At 39.2% G+C, this 16,263-nt stretch overlaps 1 protein-coding gene across 1 annotated transcript in view; it reads right to left on the bottom strand.

Moving 5' to 3' along the window:
• babam2 (BRISC and BRCA1 A complex member 2) overlaps positions 1 to 16,263 on the bottom strand; it is a 118,604-nt gene that overhangs the window by 2,632 nt on the left and 99,709 nt on the right. Inside the window, exons 8-11 of the mRNA XM_085390978.1 lie at positions 11,527 to 11,626; positions 1,126 to 1,196; positions 955 to 1,037; positions 656 to 809 (exon numbers count right to left, since the gene is read on the bottom strand). Coding sequence (XP_085247104.1) covers positions 656 to 809; positions 955 to 1,037; positions 1,126 to 1,196; positions 11,527 to 11,626 — 408 coding nt within the window. The remainder of the gene's footprint in view (positions 1 to 655; positions 810 to 954; positions 1,038 to 1,125; positions 1,197 to 11,526; positions 11,627 to 16,263) is intronic.

The following is a 16,263-nucleotide window of genomic DNA, read 5'->3' as shown; positions in this document are numbered from 1 at the left end:
GTTAAAGCTTTAACAACACTTTTGATAAATGAATGAAACAAGCTGACAGGGACTTTGAAGATAATGAAATGTAGATAATGACAGGAATGAAAAAGGCTGGATTTCATTACAAGGTAGAATAATAGGAATAAAGGGTCACAGCAAGAAAAAAAAAACATCTTGGAAGGGTTTAAAATCCAGATTCAGGTTCAGATATTCTCTGAGATTAGTTTATATGACATGATAAGTCATACATTTCTGGGAACATTTTGAAACACTTTGAAATGAGAAAAAAAAAATTTACTTACTTAATACATAAATTAATAATTAATTTTCAAGTCAGGGGACAATGTACCATGTTTAACTTTACAGTGTCAGAATATCCAATTGTGTCTTGTCTTCCTTTTAAATTAACTGACTTAATTTCACAGAATATTGCATTTTTTAGCTATTTGATATCTGAGAATATCTGAGAAATTGTGTTTTTTTTTTCTTTTTAAGAGTATTACACTCCCTTCCAAAAGTAATTTTTATATGACTTTTTCTGACTGTAAAGGGTCTAATACATTATTGTACGTCCACTGAGTTTCACCCCAACAGTGTATGAAATGTTCAACATATTCGCATAACATATAATTACAATAATGTGTATTTTTACGAGGCAGGTGCTACATACTTTGCCCTCTTTGCCATCTCGTTGCCATCCCAGCGTGGGCTGTAAGGATATGACTTCTGCACCTGAGAGTAGAGCTGACCGCTGTTAGTGAAGTGGTACACAGACTGGAAGGTGAGGGTGGGCTGGTCTCTGGGGAAGTACAGCGGGAGGTCCACTACAAAGTGCAGACACAGAAAAGAATGAATACCTGACGCTCCTCTTCTCTCTTTATTATTATGATGCCTTTACCTTGCAGTATACATCGCCCCGAGACAGCTGTTATTGTGAACTGGTGCTATATATAAAAAAAATTTAATTACCGTGCACTAAGAAGCAGAAATCTTTCCACATGAGTAGAAGGGTGAGTTTTGTGAATCCCTCAGCATCATACTCCACCACCCCCCTGTAACACATACACACCGATTACATTCATGTCTCCAGTAACAAATTGATGAGCGCCAGACACGTGCTGTGATCGCTTCATGACTCACGTTCCAAAGTGGCTGAGAAAAGCAGCGATGTATTCTCGCCTCTTGTGATAGCCTTGGATGACATACTGCACCTAGACAGGCCAAAGTGAAGGTTTTAGTACAGGAAAATACAGAAACAGCAAACTGTGTTTGAACATGAGCAGCAACTTATGAAGAGAAATGTTCAGAAGGGATTCAGTGGGCTCAATCAAAGCAGATAACCCTTATCTGACTCATCCTCTGCACAAAGAAAGAAAAAGAGCCTTTTCAAGATATTTTTTTCCAGCTTCACTTATGACCAGGGATGGCTGGGAAAGATAATCACATAAAGGGAAAGTCATATATATGTTACTGACATGCTTTAATTTAATTAAAGATGCATAATCACACAATTACGTCCATATAAGGCTTCAACCAGTCAACAACAAGTCAAAAAAACCTTCTACGCCAGCATCATTGGGGCAAAAAAAAAAGATGTATTTTCACTTTAGACTCCATCTCAATGATGTTTTTTAGCAGAGATTAAATGTGCTTTTCCACTCTGAAAATTTTTTGCAGCTATTTCCTCTACTTAAGTTGTTAGAGGGCCCTGGAAAAAACAAGGTGACCCAAAAAGTGCAGAATTCCAGACGCCTTTATGTATTTTGGGCCTGTGTGCTTACAAGCAGGAAAATTATTATTTAAGTTTAATGAACTGTCAATTTACCAAATGATTTTACATTATAGGTTTTCTTTAGGCAGTTTTGGGGTCATTCTTCCTTAGTTAACAGCAGTTCATGACGACATCAATCAAAATCTGTAATCATTTAAATTAGGTTGCAAAACTCCGATCTGGGACCTCCCCACCTTTTTACACGTATACGTGGAAAGCTGGAGGTGGAGAGAGGAACAAGACCCCAGTATAGAACAAAATAGTCAAGAGGAAAAAAAGATGTGACGCTAATTAAGTGAAAAGGAGGAGCTGGGGTGGATGTGGGCTACAAAGCGGTTTGTAGTAGTCAGCACTTGTAAGATGTCTAAGAAGGAACTTAAATTGTGTGTCCTTTGTGATATTTCTCAATAGCGTAGTAGAATGGTAGTGTCTTAAAAATGAAACCCTGATAATTCTCTGTTAACTCTGTTACACAGACAGTTGGAGACACAATGGCCAAGTAGTCATTCCAGTTATACTTCTTTAAAGTCTACTTGAATTCTGCAGCAGGTAGTTACACAGCTAGTGCATTGTTATGTAAAGTGTTGGCAGATGGATCTGCAAATTCACAAAAAATTGGCAGGCACACGGACGTCTGCACAGACTCCTTGTATTCGCAGGTTGAAATCTAGGGAATTTAGATCACTTGGACCCAAGCTGACCCACTGACAATGGAAAATATAATCAAGGCCTGTGTTGATATGGGCTGTCATTGAGATCAGCCGATCTATTGGGAGTGTTGTTGAGCTCGACTTAGTGGTCTGCCTGAATGACCTCTGGGAATGCACTAGGCATGACTGCGGTGCATCCTGTCTGCAGTGGGCCCACTCAAGACAATGAGTACAATTAACCAAACGTGCCGTTCCACATTTCAGAAGTATCCCAGAAGCATCTTTGTGCTTTGTGTCACTTGACATGGCATCTGGTTTATTTTTGACAGGGGCTGAAGTTGCACAAGGCAGGTGAAGACAATAGGAAACCAGACACTTGAGCAGCATGACCAGAATCTGGTCATTTTTTGAAATAAAAGATCCTGTGCAGGATAAATTCTGCTCCGGAAACACTCGTATTGTAATTTGAAGCTCTAATCGCTACGCCCAGCCGTAGCAGGATGTTCAAACCTTTCAGGCCGAAGCCCGAAAAAGCTTCAGAGCCATAAGCGTTAAAGGTTAGGAAAGAGAAAGAGAAAGTTGCTGCCATCAGTAGAAGATCAAAGTGAGATTTCTTTACTTCCTTCTAATCAGAGTTCTTAATCAGAGTGAATAACAGCCTAAACAACCAGTCAGCAGACTAGAAAATGAAGCCCCACAAATCTACATCCGTTTTAGTCACAGTAGCACTAGATGGCCTCTCAATTTTAGCCATCTGGGTAGCTCTGGAGAGCTTAGTGTGCCATGATGGGTGACCTTCTCAAAATAGCAGCGGCAGGTCGAGTTTTATTAACAGATACAGTCTGGTCCTGGCACCAAAACTGCGGTGTGGAAATGGCTCAAAAAATTCTCACATGCCCATATTTACACTGTAAGAGATTTTGTTGTAGTAATCACTCATCCTTTCCATACTGGGTGTGAAGAAATCCCTTCCCAAAGTGGGACAAAATCTACAGACCTCAATCTGTTAAAAATGCAACTGCTTAAGGCAGTTTAGACAACTATAAAATAACTTTTAAATCAATCTTCTAATCTGCTCAGTTTGCTTTCTGTTCGGTATGGACAGGAAGAATGATTAAAAGGATCATGGGTGTGTGACTACTGTTTTGAGATGATGCAAAAATGCATTTTAGGTGCTCTTTGGGATCCCAAAAGCAAAAATCATCCAGATTCTTTGATCTCTATGTGGCTGCTCTGCCAGGTGTTATTAGAAGTCAGGTAGGTTAAAACATGGGATATAAAGAAGATAATAATAATAATGATAATAATAATAATAATAATAATAATAATAATAATAATAATGATAAACTTTATTTATAAAGCCCACTAAAAAACCAAGGGCATACCAAGGTGCTTGACAAAAAATAAAATAAGATACACCAACAAAAAATAAAATACACCACCCTCTAACTGGAGTTTTTCTTAAAAAATAAACCAAAAAAGGTACAGTAATGCTTCAAGTCTGGATCTAAACAAAGTCAAAAAACTACTGTCAGCGATGTCTGGAGGGTTGGTGAAGCTGGACTTCAACAACTATGACCTAAGGCCTATGGTCAGGTGAATATTAAAAAAAAAAAGTGCCTAATAAAGAAATAAGAGGATAGCCATTAACATTTGGGTATATGTTTTGGATTCCCTGCTTCAAAAAAAGTCCTGATCTTGAGCTTAATGACCTCACTGATATCTTAGTTGGCCTAATAGTTTTTTGTGAAGCATTATTTGTTGAGTCTGTAGCTTGAGGTGCATAGAATGACCAATAGATTTTGGGGCTCATGTTTATTAAGATGCGCAGAAACCAACATAAGGCTGTTTCATCATCACTTGACTGGTAGATAAACATTCAACCTCAGCCATAACCTGTTTTCAACACTTATTAGCAACATCGTTTTTATTGCTTCCAGTCTTATCACTTACATTAACTGCATTTGGCATTGGACTGTTCAGAGCAGCCAGAACATAAACAATGCCGTGGCAGAGAAAGACCAACATTAAGAAAAGCGAACGTGTTATTTGCTCTGAGCAAAAAAGTAATATTACACGCAGTCTTTGTACAAGAGTATTGAAATGTCACAGAAGTCTTCAGCTTACCACTTGAGAACTAAATAAGCCGTTGTTAACAGCTCTCTGCCATAGAGAGTTTGACATAGTCTGTCAAACGTAACAAGAAAAAACCCTCAACAATTTCCTCATTCTAGTCTCCATTTTTATATACCGTAATTGTCGGGCTATAAGCCGCTACTTTTTGCACAAGCTTTGAACCCTGCGGCTTTTAGTCAGGTGCGGCTTTTCTATGGATTGTCCATGATTTTTGTGATATCGTAAGACGATTTGTTTTGTTTGTTCCGCTGTTGTACGGCACTACGTTGCCTGGCGGAAGGATCGGGGTTCAAGAGTGGTATGTTGGTCACATGTCCATCCGCCAGGCAACATAGTGCCGTACAAGTAGCGCGAAAAACAAACTTCAAAGTAGCGCTACGCGTTCAGCGGGAGTCGTGGATGATGAGCGGCGATAAACTTGCGAAAAGCAAGTTGTGCTCAACTCTACCGGTGGATTCTGACAGCGTGGAAAAGTGTGCAAACATCCACGATCACCAACGGATTTCGAAGGGCTGGACTGCTGCATGATGAAGAGGAGGACACCGCCACGGCCCTTCAGAGGGTGTTCGACTCTGACACTGACAATGACAATGAGGATTATCTTTGGTTTTGAAAGTGACAACGAAGGAAAGAAGCCGAGAGTGGATGACGAAGCCATCCTGAGCCTGTTCGTTTCCGACACTGGAGAAGAGGACTTTGGTGGTTTTAGTGCGCAGGAAGATGGTGGTGAATGACTGACTTTTCTTCTTGTTAAAGCCGTGTCACTGCACCTGAGCCTAAAAGGTAGTCCGAATCTATTTTTCTGGTGTGCTGTAGGTTACTGTTATGTACTACATTTGTTACTCATTTATGAAGCACAGCACATGTGCAAATATGTACCCATAACTTGTTTTTCAAAATATTAATAAAAGGGGTGTGTCTCCAAACAGCCATCTCTTTCCTGACAATTCGCTTTGTGCATATTCTCTTACATATGATAAGTCAATATTGAAACACCTGCGGCTTTTAGTCAGGTGCGGCTAATGTATGTACAAAACAGGATTTTCCCCTGATTTTAGCTTGTGCGGCTAATATTCAGGTGCGCTTTGTAGTCTGGGAAATACGGTAATGTGACGTTCTTTTCCTGACTAAACAGCCTTTTCTGTTTTTCATATAAAATGCTGCAGTGCTCACTTTAAGGCTAATTGTGTGACATATTTCAGACTCTGTGCTGTGAAACAGTGCTTCTAGATAGTGAATGCTGTTATTTCTTCTGTGTTAATACTGCATTACTGAAAAAACGTTTTCAATATTTGTTTTAAATCCATTTCTTAGAACGTCACCTTAATCTCTCAGAAAAGCCCAAACATATTCTGTGAATCGTTTTCAGTTTTGGTTGACTGCTTTTAGTCAATAGAGGGATTGGCAATTTGTTTACTGAACATAAATGGACTCACTTGTACACCACAGGAGTGGTTTAATTTACCACATTCTCAAGCCAGTGATCTCAGAACACACAAACATTGTATGCACAAAATGCTGCAACTGACTGACGTTCACTGAGGGAGTGGTACTGGCATGCTGGATTCTGGCATGTGTGCCCGAGCTGTTGCTGCAGCCTTGCCCACGATAGCACCATCTCTTATCTGCTTCCACTTGGTGGAAACCTGATTGCACAGAGGTACTGAGACGAGATGCTCCAACTGTACTTGCGGCATCACTCCGCCTAGCAGCTGTTTCAGCTTGACAATGCCCACCCCCGCACTGCCAAAGTAGTGCTGGCCGTCCTGGAATCAGGACCAAATCCAGACACTTCCTTGGCTAGCATTTAGTCTCAAAATGTCTCCTACTGAACATGCCTGGGACATGTTAGGTCAATGTATTCATCAGAGGCAGCCACAATTAATGACCGTGGCACAGCTGCAGGCTGCACTCATCCAGGAATGGAGAGCAATTACTGTGGAGTCCATGCCTAAACAGGTGACAGGTGCTTCCAACATGGCCAGAGGAGGTCATACCTCATATTAAACATCTTGTCTGCACATTTATTGTAGTGTAGGTCGATAAATCTTGTTCAAACGTAAGTTTGTTTTTTTTAGCTAGTATATTTTTGAAGGGTGAACCAAAACAATTATTATTACGCGAGGTTGTATCGGTATCAGTAAAATCTGACGACTAAAAAAAGTCAACCAATTACTCGTCTCAACCCTAAGCAGTCAAAAGCCTGTAGTAAAAGTGCATGGTTCCTTTGAGGACAGGATGTATCATGATTAAGCTGGAGATGGTGTTATCCACTGCTACTGAATATTTGTGATTACTCATCAACGTTGTATGAATGACAACGTTTTGTGAAAGTAGTAATCTTTCAAACACACAGTGGTATGTGTGTGATCTCTGTAAGAACTCATAAAGACAGGCACACATTGTGACTCAGCCTCCTGTTCGATTATGTTTACATGAAACGGTGGAGGCGGCAATTTAGCTTTCTCAAAAGCTGCAAGGCCACATACTCAATAAGCTGTTTATGTAGTTACACTGTGTGTGTGTGTGTTTTAAGGGAAGTGTGGATCACTGCACTTTCACACCCATACTGAGAAAGGATTTCCTGCCCCCACTTAATGTACGACTCGCAGCCAAGTCGTTCCATTGGCTGCCTGGAGGTTTGAGTGATGCAAGAAAGGTGATCTTGTTTTGCAGGTATTCAAACCTGCCCGCACCCATGACACCCGCACATCCATTTATTGTGTTTGTGCAGGTGTCTGTGGGGAGAGTGATGCAATAACGCCGGAAGTGCTTATTGCAGCATTATTAAGAAATCACTTCTCTGCCTGTCACACATTCACACCACCCCCAGCTTTCTTAAAGTGTGACTGATCTGATATTTGACTGCAAATTGATTTTGAACATCAATGACTTTTGATTCCCCAAGTTCCACAAGTAGATCTAAATATACACACACAAATACTTATTTACAAACCGCTGTTATTACAGCTAACATAAAACTAGATGTGAAAGCCTGTAAACTACACAAGAAATGCCAATTGGGTGAGCCAAATTTGCCAACATAGCCAGCCTGATAAGGCTCATTTTTAATCTTTGTTTTTACACTGTGATTCGGGTTTTTGTGGTTGTATTGCATTACATTAGGCTACTGTTCTGAACTTCTTAGGTCTTACCATCTGACAAATATCACCCATGGCCCAATAATAGAAATAAAAACTGAAACAGTTAAAACTAGACTAAATGTAATATTTTTATACAAAAACTAAATTAAAATGGGCTAAACCACAATAGGAAACTACATGAAACAGGAGAAAAACCCCACTACCAACCAACCTACAGCAAAATAGCTTAAAGATGAATAAATACACAGTTTGATAAAACAATATATAAAAATCTAAGAAAAATTTAATGAGCGCAAAAATGAAACACAAAGTATCCAAAACAGGTCTGGCAAACTGGAAATTGGGAAACCTTTTGTCCTGGGATTCACATGGATGTTACTTTGACTAGATTACCCTCCTACATATTGCTGTCGACCAAGCAATGCTACCCCCCACGGCAGTGGTCTCTCTCAGCAAGACTCTCCTCATTGTAAAAACTGCTAGAGAAGTCCATGAGAAACATGACAAGTGTTCATCCAACCTTAAACTATCCACTGAGCATCCACAATTACCACTCCCAAACCATGGCGGCCTACCGCATAACCCCACAGGCCAACTACAACAATAAAAGGTGCACATAAAAAATGATCACTTGAAGGCAATACACCCATATGCATTAATTTCCACTTAGGAATAATTAAGATCTGATTATGATGTGTCAGTGACAGAAATAAGTGCACACAATTTATAAAAACGTGTCCACATATTAGAAATATCGTGACTCACTCTTGAATTTGCCGTCTACTCAAGCTGCTGGGAAATGTACTCGCACAGCTCATTTCTTTCTTCTTCGTATAAAGTGAAGAAGTCACTGTGTAGATTAATCAGCCTGATGATTCATGCGATGGGCACTCTCTGGGCTAGTGCTACCGCCACTGTTTCAGTGTTAATACAGTTTTATTGGGACTGAAGCACTGATGTTTACGTTCACATTCATCCTGTGCCTGAAAGTTACGCTTCGCCAATGTCTAAAATGTAAAAGTTTGTATATGAAACCTTTTCAAGTATCACTTACACGTTTTAGGACTATCAATCAATAAATGTGATTAAAAAAAATGGAATTTATTTATTTTTTTGTTACTTTTTTTTTTTTTGATACAGTCATAGTTGACTGAAAGAAATATTGACAGTTGCCAATATTTCCAGAGGGGGACATTCCAGACAATTCACCCGTTTCATTGTGGAATGCTAAGGAATCAGTAAAAAAAACCCCAAGAGCTACATATATTACTCATAGAATACATAAGCAAATGCCCACAAACCTAAACCAACTAAAGTGAAATTGTAAAGAACACCAAAATTGAACCTCAACACTATGAGAAACTAATAAAGTCATTAAGGAAACCGTTACCTCAAGTTTTTACTTCTAAAGTTAGTCATACAACCTACTGAACCATGGGGTGTACTTAGTTTTCCCACGCAATGCTTCTTTAGCTTATGTTACATAAACAATGATATAGTGTAAAATATCAATATGCTGCTGTCCATCTGAGGTTGTATTTAAATTATTTTAAGACTCGAGATTCTTTCTATTATGTCCTGATATGTAAAACCTAAGAAATGAAAGAAGGTGTATTTTTCTTTCATTTTTAATTCAAGAACATTGAAGATGACGAAGCACAGGGTGCAGTATGGTGTGGAGGCTGACAGTATATAGCAGCCATTAATGTGTGTTGTAATCATGACCCTGTTAACATATATGTTGAAACAGCATGCAATAGATGTGAACAGGCCCTTTTTCAGAAACACAAGTGCTCTCACAAGAGACGAACAATGATCTTTAACACGTAAAGAGACACCTGAAAAATGGGGAGTGGAGCTGAAGCAGACACTCGAAACATTTTATTACACATTTCCATAATTAGATACTCTGTGTCAGTCTCTCAATCTAATTATCACCATCGTGTCAAAAAATACGAACAGCAACTAAAGATTATCTTATTGAAATTGATTGAGTTAATCACACGTATACATTTCACAGAGCCTATTAGGCTCAGCAGTGGATTTTCATGAGCAATATTTTGAGCGGTGCAGACACCAGGTGCTGGCATCAACCAGCGGAATCAGCTGTCACACTCACAGCTGAGGTATGTGACAGTATAGCTCTGTCGATACAATCCTCACATCTGGAATAAGTGGGAGTAAATAAGTGATGTGTTAAAAACATAAAATGACTGCACAGCTTGCCCTTGAAAAGACTGTGAGAAGCTGAGATGTTAGAACAATGTATTTTTTTCCCTTTACCATGATTGTTGGCTTCAGTTAAAAAAAGTGGAAAACATTTACAGACAATATATATAAATTGTGCTTTGTGTCTCTGCTATCAACTTCAGCCCATTTTGAATAAGACACAGCTCTGTTTTCTAGTCACAAAGTGGTTGTTGGAAAAACAATGCTCGTATTGACTTGTGTTTTGGAATTGGGTGCTTTTTTCACCAATAACATTTTCTTATCTCTTATGCCTCTTTCCTCCACTGCTCCCGTGTTTTATGGCATTCCGCAGGGATCTATTCTGGGTCCCCCTTTACTTTTAATCCTTTCATTTATCTAAAATTGTTCACCTGATCCCTTCAGAATCAAGTGATTTTTAATGAAGCCATATAACATTTTATGTTAGTTTTATTTGATGTTTGAAGAAAATAACACTTACACACTGCATTTGAACAGATTTAAATGTGTTCAAATAATGAATAAAAAGTGATATCTGTGGAAGAGCTAACAAGATTCTTCTTTGCCATAAAATAACAAACTAATAATAAAATATTAGATGTGAACTTATTAAAATTAGAACACAGCCTTCTTGGACAGTCTGTACAGTTAGCTGCATGGAAAGCCATATTATATGTCAGATTATTCCATTAAAATGTTTCAAAATGCGGTGCTAGAATGAACAGGGTCAAGGTGTCAGTTCATTTACTCCAATTAACTGAAGCAGAGAGCTACCATCTACAGCTACCTGTGTCTGCAGCCTATATGTTGTATAATTATAGGATTTTAACATGTGAATAATTTAAATATTCAGTTGTTATGATGGGAAAATTAACTATACACTATACTAAAAGCGCTTTAGTACCAGGCTGTAAACTTGTTTACTGTTGTTCTTTAGTGTATTTTAGAGGAATTGCAGTTTCACACTGGCTTTATTTTTTGGCTTCAGAAGGTCGCTGCTTGGGTAAAGTAAAGCAGCAAATGTCTTGCCCTAAGTCCTTTTAAACTTGCTTTCTAAAAAAGGGATAACTACATTATGAATAAGACTCCATTTCCAAGCAAAGGCTGTGACCTCTTTCAGGGAAGTGGGATGGGCGGCCGTGACTTAAACAACTGAAGACATGGGGGTCATCAAAGGATGTAAACGTTCCAGATAGTATGCTGGTGAGATTCCAGGTGAACAGGAAGAGATAGAGGGTATGCCTGTGTGCATTATTTGTGCGCTTGTCTGAGAGGCTGTGGGGGGATGGGCATTTGCCTTGAGGGAAGTGGCATTACATCGCGTCCACGCTGCATATCTACTTGTCAACCTGCGGAGGCCAAGGAGCCCTCAGACAGCCTATGGAGGTTGGCCAGTACGCCCACGCTGGCAGATGCCAGACACACGTGCATGAACACACACACATGCACACACATGTACACACAGCTTGACATCAGTGGATGAATGCTTTGCTGCACTAAGCCTTGCAAATATGCAATAAATGAGTCATATACCTGTCACACACCCACGCGCAGAGTATAGAATTTTGATCTTAAAATACAAAGACATTAAGGGTTACAAATAATGTAAAACAATACATAAGCACAAAGAACATCTAGCAGCACTAATGGGGTGTGTGGTGAACACTTTTACCTTGTTGGTGAGTAACTGACACACTTGAGGGACGTAATCAATTAAGCATCCTCCACTGGGAAATGCTGGTATATGTAATGCTGAGGAGCCTCCCAGAGCACTGATGGGAAAAGAAAAAAAATAACAGTCAGTCTGGAAATTCACATTAAAGCTGCACATTATTTATCATGTTACATATTTTTCTTATTATTTTAAACCCCAAAACACATTTCAATTGAAGTTCAAATAAAGTGAAGACTTTGAAACAAGCTACATGTGACCACTTCACGTTACAGAAGGTTAACCAGTATGAAGCACAAAATTATTTGCTCCTGTGCACCTGAAATTGTCTCACACACACAAAAAAGAGCAAATTGAGCCTGTGGCATCCTCTTCATTCTCCTTCACTTGTTCAATCATTATTTTTGACGTCCTCCTGATTTAATCCTCCACCACAGCTCCATTAGTGATTAGCTCATGCTTGCTTAATCAGGAAATCTGCTGCTGCAGCTCTCCAGTGACTAACCAACTGGAGTAGTCACTCCCTCAGTTTTTTTTTCCTGATCTGGGGGAAAACAGAGGGAATACCCTGAGGATGGGTTAAAGGTCTTAAGAATCTGCTTATTGACTTTTAATGCTTTTTTAAAGATACATAGAGGGGGGATTTGTTGTCTATTTTTAGTTCATCCCTCATTATAGCAGAGCAGTCACAGGACATTTAGAAAGGTCGTTATGTCCTTTTAAAAGTGATGCAGAAGTGGTAGTTTATCAGGTTAAGCGTGACTGATGCAGACACCAACAAGCTGTTATTTCCAGGGCGTAACATAATGCCACTTTGTCTCGGTTGTACACAAGGTGTCCTTTGGTTTACAGCACTGATGAGACAGGGTTGCTACTCAGAGCTAGCCAGCTCAAATGTAAAGTGTAGCTGGTGTTAAGGGACATTTTTTGGGCATTTTCATCCTTTACTGGACAGTCAGTTGGGGATAGACAAGAAAGCGGGGATAACTAAGAAGTAGCTTTCCTTTCTTACTGACATTACTGTCATCTGCTCACAAATTAAACGGCATTTGCTATACCTCATGTTAAAAATAAGATTGTAATGCCAAAAGAAAAAACAACAACCTGATGTTCTGCAGTGTGAATGTAGCCTATGGTAAATGTCAGTCACATATGCTCACATAGTCAAAAATGATGACCGCACCAATTCCGTTACATCATTCACATCTTCCCAGATGAGAAATCTTTTCCACATTCTCTCATTGTTACAAGCTGAAAAGCATCGACAAATACACAAGAATTGCAAAACTGTAGAATTTCCAGATACAACGAAAGGCTGTGGGAGTAGTAAGGAGGAAAGGTGGAGCACCTCATGATGCAGCTAACCTTACTGTCATGACCAAGACCTATAAATTTTTATGAGAAAAATGGTCTTAACAGAGGTTAGGAAAAGGCTAAAAATGACTGCACCTCCTGACTCCGTACAGTGTTAGAGATGCATTTAGATAAACACATTCTCATGACAGTTCATCATATCACATACAGGAGTTACAAGTTTCCAAAAGTGGCTAAAGATAAGAATCACACCCAGCCAGAAAGATTCAAATCTGCTTTATGAAACAGATGCTCGGCTGAATATTAATGAGGTCCTATTCACTGAGAAGCAATGCATGTCATGAAGCCATTTTCATTGTCAAAATCCTTTTCTCAAGAACTCCAAAGCCACCATTTACAGTAGGCTTTGTGCACATAATTAGCATTAGGCTGTGCGTTTCGCAGTGCACCAACAAATGGTCGACTGAAAATGGCTTACAGCAACGAGGAAAGAAGAAGGCTTTGAAAGTGAAAACCTAAATGGTGCCCATCTATCCTCCCACAGATCTAAGAATAGCTCCATATCATTCAGATGGAAATGCGGACAGAGGCACAAAATAGATGGTGGTGTGTTCGTCATTCATCGGAACAAATGAGATGCATTTTGGATTTCAGCGGTTTTACCCCGGGAACAATCATTTGAATGGAAGCTGATTAGAGGTTGGTTCTTCCATTAACATTAACAACAAGGTCTTCCAATATGCAAAACTTCAGTATACATGAGAAGTTCGAGGAACGAGATGTCAGATTTTTACAGAATTAACCTCCACAATTACTACAAACGACTAGTGGTCCCCAGACAATGTTGGCCCTGTGCTAATAGGGCTATCAACAGAGAAGAAACTGAAATTTCAATGTCTGCCCAGCTACTCAATGTTAAACTGGATTGCCATACTAAAACCACTAGTCACTCTGAAATGGAGTAAGAACCTTCAAAATATAATTTAGACTCTGGAAATTTCCTTTCATTCAGTAGCTTAAAACTTAAAATATACACAGTGAGACATTTAGTGGACAAAAGAGAGATTAAAGAAAAATGCTGAAAGGCAGTGGCTCAGAAGTCCTCTTAGAAGCAAATCTCGGCACTTATCAGCTATTTTGCAATGCATATGCACAGTTATTTGTACGGTCACCTTAAAGCTCTTATCTACATGAATAGGTAGAGCCACAAGTTTAATTTCAGTGCTCACAAGATCAAAAAAACCTGCTTATATAAGATCAGGTTTACTTTATTTATTCTAAAAGTAGATAACTTCCTGCGTTAAACCAACCAAAGCAATATAAGCTGAAAACCTAAATAGCAGTGGTGTTGCTCAGTGTTGCCTCAGTCACGTGGGCCTAGAAACTATTTGGCAACTCCCTGGCTGTCTCTTTGACTGCGTGGGGAGTGGTTTCTGGCTGTCACAAGGTGAACCCCATCGCAAAGAAGGTGCCACATAAAAAGACATTCTTGCAATCACTTTGGTCACTGATGTAACTTCCCCTAGCTTGCATAGAAAATGTCTTGTCTGTAAACAGTAACAACTGCTCAAGAGCAGTAGTGAAAAGTGCAAAAAGTGTGATGAAAATCAGAAACAGAGACTGTAAAAGTTGCAACAACTGATGTTTGTCAAAAGTTGCAACTTTTACTTTGAAGGCAAGGGTCCCTGTTTCTAGCTTGTGTAGTTTGCTATCAGCTAGCAACAAAAGCAAAAAGCAAGGAGGTTTTTAGTGCAGTACCATAAGCCTCTTTGTGGCTGACTTCACCTAATGTCAGCCTCCATCAACCATTTGCCAACCACTTGGGGAAATACACATTTCTGCCTAGCAGCACGTGTTTACCAGGGGATAGCCAACCAATCACAAGGTCTGTCATGAGTAACTGGGGCCTAAAATAGAATATCACAAATCAAAATAGCTCACCAAGGTACCATTAAACAAAAGCTAAAAAGCTAAATCACCTGACAAATCAAGAACACACATGCACAAAATTAAAAATCTAGAAAATTTGCCCAGAACTTCCAGAAATCAATATGTAACTCATTTTACATTGTGGGCCACATACAGCCCACTTTCATCTTAAGTGGGCTAAACCAGCAAAACTCTCCTTTCTGTCAGTGTAAAGATGTTTAAATACACATTTAAACCCAATTAATATAAGAAAAAGCAATGCAATTTTAACAATATGTCACAGTTCTTCTATATTATTATCCTAAATTCTATTCTATATGAAATACTGCTGTAGTAAATGAAAGAAATCTACCAACAAATAAATAAATGTGCAAAATTACAGAAAGGATTAATTTCTCTCAATGCCTAGATGATCCTGCGATTACAAAGGTTTTTATTAATTCACAGAAAATATGCATTTATTTTTATATTTTTATTGTGGCCCCATTGTAAAACAAACAAACAGGAACTTCTCTGTCATTTAACTGTTTATCTATTTCTTTATTACTTTGGTCTAACATGAATGAAAGCGGTCTTTACCAGTAGGAAAAATTGTAAAAGTGTTATAAGTGGTAACTGGAAATACAGTCACAAGTTTAAAAGCTACACCCTCCTTCATATATTCCAAAGCCATCAAGTCTTTCCTCTGCCAATTCTGGTCGCAGGGCTTTACATTTACCTGCATCAAGTATCAAGAGCATATCTAGACTATAATAGCAACTTTTATTTTGACTTTTCCCACCTGGGAACCTTTGAGCTGCCTTAGTTTATACCAAAAACTTCCTGTTAAAAACTCTGTAATAACCTTTATGGATCATTTTCACAGACAAGCCTCATGTGAAATAAAGTGTTCACAGGCTGAGAACTCCCCCTGATTAGTGGGCTGACCTTTATGTGTTATGTCAGCGGAGATCCCCTGGTGGGGTGAGAAAACACTGACCAAAGTGATATGATATGAAACTTTTTCAATCTGGGTCTCATCTCGAGTAAAAAATAGGTTAGAAAAATGTTCCCGATACGGTTCTGTCACTTTAATAACATGTCTGTGCTATCAGGCTTCCAGCTTTAAAGTGCTTTAACATGAGCATGCTGTGGGTGGGCTCAGAATCGAGACATAATGGTGTTTTACTTTCAAAGTGGCACCCTGAAGAGTCCCCGCTTCTGTCTTCACTGGTGACTCCACTCTCAACACTACCCACACATACTGGAGTCATCACGGAGACATGCTGCCTAACGCAAACCCTCTGAGCAATGGAACCCACTGTATGACATATTTACAGTGGATTGTGTACATGCAGTCATGTAAATATGCAGTACAGCGACGGGGCTGCCTGTGACTTCATCAACCAGAGAGATTATCTTCTGTGACTCAGGTGGATGGTGACGAAGCTTGGTTTGTTTGTGTGTGTGTGTGTGTGTGTGTGTGTGTGTGTGTGTGTGTGTGTGTGTGTGTGT

This window comes from Rhamphochromis longiceps, linkage group LG19 (genome assembly GCF_057381845.1).
Source record: "Rhamphochromis longiceps isolate RC_006_pf linkage group LG19, R_longiceps_female_GT1.1, whole genome shotgun sequence".
Taxonomy (NCBI): domain Eukaryota; kingdom Metazoa; phylum Chordata; class Actinopteri; order Cichliformes; family Cichlidae; genus Rhamphochromis; species Rhamphochromis longiceps.
The sequence above is the reverse complement of the archived record's forward strand: the minus strand, read 5'-3'. Positions and strand labels throughout refer to the sequence as shown.